This window comes from Sciurus vulgaris, assembly GCF_902686455.1.
Source record: "Sciurus vulgaris genome assembly, chromosome: 1".
Taxonomy (NCBI): domain Eukaryota; kingdom Metazoa; phylum Chordata; class Mammalia; order Rodentia; family Sciuridae; genus Sciurus; species Sciurus vulgaris.
In genome coordinates, this window is record NC_136461.1 from 213,060,341 (window position 1) to 213,064,837 (window position 4,497).

Consider the following 4,497-nt stretch of genomic DNA (forward strand, 5'->3'; position numbering starts at 1 on the left):
TTTCTATATGTTGAACCAACCCTGCATCCCTGGGATGAACCCACTTTATCATGATGCACAATCTTTTTAGTATTTTTTTTGTATGCTGGTTGCCAGAATTTTTTTGAGAATTTTTGTGTCTATATTCATCAGGGATATTGGTCTGAAATTTTCTTTCCTTGATGGGTATTTGTCTGGTTTTGTTATCAGGGTGATAGCTTCATAGAATGAGTTTGAAAGGGTTCCCTCCTTTTCTATATCATGCAATAATTTGAGGAGTATTGGTGTTAATTCTTCTTTGAAGGTCTTGTAGAACTCGGCTGAGAATCCATCTGGTCTTGGGCTTTTCTTAATTGGTAGGCTTTTAATAGTGTTTTCTATTTCATTACTTGAAATTGGTCTGTTTAAATTGTGTATGATTCAATTTAGGTAGGTCATATGTCTCTAGAAATTTGTCAATGTCTTCAATATTTTCTATTTTATTGAAGTATAAATTTTCATAATAGTTTCTAATTATCTTCTGTATTTCAGTAGTATCTGTTGTGGTATTTCCTCTGTCATCAAGTGTTTTAGTAATTTGGGTCTTCTCTCTTTTTCTCTTCATTGGTGTGGCTAGGGGTTTATCAATTTTATTGATTTTTTTCAAAGAACCAATTTTTTGTTTTTTCAATTCTTTTGTTTCAATTTCATTGATTTCAGCTCTGATTTTAATTATTTCTTGTCTTCTACTGTTTTTGATGTTGATTTGTTCTTCTTTTTCAAGGGCTTTGAGATGTAATGTTAGGTCTTTTATTTGTTGACTTTTAATTCTTTTAATAAATGAGCTCAGTGCAGTGAACTTTCCTCTTAGTTCTGCCTTCATAGTGTCCCAGAGATTTTGGTATGTTGTATCAGTACTCATTTACCTCTTAGTATTTTTTCATTTCATCCTTGATTTCTTCTAGTATCCATTCATCATTCAATAGTCTATTATTTAGTCTCCACATGTTAGAGAAACTTCTGTTTTTTATTTTATCATCAATTTGTAATTTCAGTCCATTATGATCTGATAGAATGCAGGGTATTATCTCCATTTTTTTTTGTATTGACTAAGAGTTGCTTCGTGGCATAAGATATGGTCTATTTTAAGAAAAGGATCCATGTGCTGCTGAGAAAAAGTGTATTCGCATGATGATGGATGAAATATTCTATATATGTCTGCTAAGTCTACATTATTGATTGCATTATCTAGTTCTATAGTTTCTTTATTTAGTTTCTGTTTAGAAGATCTGTCCAGTAATGAGAGAAGTGCGTTAAAGTCACCTAGTATTATTGTGCTGTGGTCTAATTGATTCTTGAAATTGAGAAGCGTTTGTTTGTTGTACATAGATGCTCCATTGTTTGGAGCATAAATATTTACAATGGTTATGTCTTGCTGCTGTATAGTTCCCTTCAGTAGAATGAAATGACCTTCTTTGTCCCTTTTGATTAACTTTGGCTTATTTCATCTCATGTAGTGTATCTCACTTAGCATGATATTCTCCAATTTCATCCATTTGCCTGCAAATGCCGTAATTTTATTATTTTTTTTATAGCTGAGTAATATTCCATTGTATATATATACCACAGTTTCTTTATCCATTCATCAATTGAAGGGCATCTAGGTTGGTTCCACAGTCTGGCTATTGTGAATTGAGCAGCTATGAACATTGATATGGCTGTATCTCTGTAGTATGGTGATTTTAAGTCCTTTGGGTATAGGCCGAGGAGTGGGATAGCTGGGTCAAATGGTAGGTCCATTCCAAGTTTTCTAAGGAATCTCCACACTGCTTTCCAGAGTGGCTGCACTAATTTGCAACCCCACCAGCAATGTATGAGTGTACCTTTTCCCCTACATCCTCTCTAATACCTATTGTTGCTTGTATTCTTGATAATCGCCATTCTAATTGGGGTGAGATGGAATCTTAGTGTAGTTTTGATTTGCATTTCTTATTGCTAAAGATGGTGAACATTTTTTCATATGTTTGTTGATTGCTCGTAGATCTTCTTCTGTGAAGCGTCTGTTCATATCCTTAGCCCATTTGTTGATTGGGTTATTTGTCTTCTTGGTGTAGAGTTTTTTGAGTTCTTTATACATTCTGGAAATTAATGCTGTATCTGAAGTATGAGTGGCAAAGATATTCTCCCACTCTGTAGGCTCTCTCTTCGCATTGCTGATAGTTTCCTTTGCTGAGAGTAAGGTATTTAGTTTGAATCTATCCCAGTTATTGATTCTTGCTTTTATTTCTTGTGCTATGGGAGTCCTGTTAAGGAAGTCTGATCCTAAGCCAACAAAGTGAAGATTTGGACCTACTTTTTCTTCTATAAGATGCAGGGTCTCGGGCAATGCGAGCGGAAGCAGGAAGTGGGAGAGCCGCGCGTCGCCTACCTCCGAGCGGGCTTCGGCTGTGGCGCGGGGGTCTGGCCGGCCTATGGCGGAGAAGTTCGGCCACCTGGAGGAGCACCTGGAGAAGTTTGTGGAGAACATTCGGCAGCTCGGCATCATTGTCAGCAACTTCCAGCCCAGCAGCCAGGCCGGGCTCCACCAGAAGCTGAATTTCATTGTCATCGGCTTACAGGATATTGATAAGTACAGACAGCAGCTTCATGACATTACTGTACCCTTAGAAGTTTTTGAATACATAGATCAAGGTTGGAACCCCCAACTCTACACCAAAGAGTGCCTGGAGAGGGCTTTAGCCAAAAATGAGCAATTTAAAGGCAAGATTGACACAATGAAGGACTTCTGAAGGAGCCTCAAACTCCCGCAGATGGACTGAAGTTCTTGCCACCTCACCCTCCCATGTACTGAGGAAATGGCCCCACCTTCCCCCTCTTGCATTGTCCTCGCCTCCCTCTGTCCTCCCGCATGCCCTCGAAGCACAGCCAGTCTCCTGGATCAGGTCTTCTGAATGTCCTGTGTTGTCCCCCGAGTCTTCATCCTCCCATGTAGCCTGGGCATGCCTTCCCCCACCTGGCCTCCTGCCCGGCTCACCTGTGCTCCTTCAGCTTGCAGCACGAGGGCTTTCATCAGCGTGCCCCGCGCCTGAGCTCTCACTGGTGTTTGAAGTTACCACATAGCCCAGTGTGAGAAGGAGCAGTGGCTTCATCTTCCCTCACTCCTTGCTGAATGTTCACCTCTCCCTGCTTCCAGACTTCCTTCTCCATATGCATGACTCATCCAATGTGGTTGGCAGAATAGGGGCCCCAAGGATGTCCACGTTCTCACCCCAGTAGCTGTGGGCAGGTTGCCTTACGTGGCCAAGGGTCAGGTGTTGGAGATGCGGTTTAGAAATGGCTCTTGAGAGGGAGATTTCATGGGCTATGCAGGTGGGCACAGAACAGCCACCATGGCCATTACCAGAGGGAGCAAGAGTGGGAAGATGTGCAGAAGGAAGTGGTGGGGGAGAGGATGTGGACAGATGAAGATGCTGAACCTCAGGGCATGAAGGAGGATAAGGGTCGTGGGCTGAAGAAGGTGTGCAGGTGGCCTCCAGGAGCTGGAAGGGCAAGAACTCTCCCTGGGCTGCAGCCGCCGTGCTTTGGTTTTAAGACTGACCTCCAGAGCGCCAGGGTGATACATTTGGTTGCTTAGGTGGGTGGCCGTCTGTACAGCAGCACTAAGAAACGAGCACCCACCCTGTGTGAGCAGACGTGGTAAGAACATGAGGCACAGGAGCCGATCTTCTGGTTGACTCTCGAAGATGTGATGATATTTACTACTTACACTTGTCCTTTATCACAGCCCTGTTTAGCCTAGGATCATCAAAACACTGAATAGGAACAAAATCATCTTCCTGCAAAACACTTGGCAGAGAGAAAATATTGGAAATATTTTAACAGACTGTCCAAAGACCTAATTTCTGTCCTGCCTTGTGAGCATTTTCACGGCTCTCTTATCTGCTGTCACAAAGAAGGCCAGAGATTGTTCTGAAGAGGAGCCCTAGAAAGGAGGAGCAGTGGAGAGTCTGTGCAGTCCCCAGAACCCTTGCTGCTGCCTGTGTGCTTCCTGGGGCTGCCATAACAAGCCCATGAACCTGGGGCCTGCAAACTGCACGGGCTGAACCCCCACAGCTCTGGAGGCCACACTGACAGGCGTGGGCAGAGCCTGCTCCCTTAAGGCTCCGGGAGAGCTCTTTGCCCATGTGGTCCTGTGCTCTGGGTCTCCTGGGCCGTGGCTGCATTCCTCCACTCTGGGCCTGTCTTCACGCAGCTGCCTCTCTGTGTCCCTTGTAAGCACAGTTGCATTAGACTCGGTATAATCCAGGATGACCTCATCTCTAGATTTCAACTTAATCGCATCTACAAAGATCTTTCTAAATATGGCCACATTCACAGATGCTAGGTGGACACATCATTTTGAGGGGCCACCCCAACCCACTGCACTGCCCTCTTGGGCATGTCAGGCCATCCAGCACCTGGCTCTGCTAGCTGAGTGTGAGTCTAGTCTCGTTCTGGTGCTGCTTTTTTGTTCTCCGAGACTCCCTGGGTTCAGCACTG

General features: G+C 43.7%; 1 protein-coding gene across 1 annotated transcript; it reads left to right on the forward strand.

Moving 5' to 3' along the window:
- Positions 1–2,429: 2,429 nt before the first annotated feature.
- LOC306665399 (mediator of RNA polymerase II transcription subunit 10-like) lies at positions 2,430–2,747 on the forward strand (the record flags this gene model as incomplete). Its single annotated transcript, XM_079146895.1, has 1 exon — positions 2,430–2,747. One exon carries the CDS (start codon positions 2,430–2,432, stop codon positions 2,745–2,747), a length of 318 nt encoding a protein of 105 aa, XP_079003021.1.
- Positions 2,748–4,497: the final 1,750 nt, after the last annotated feature.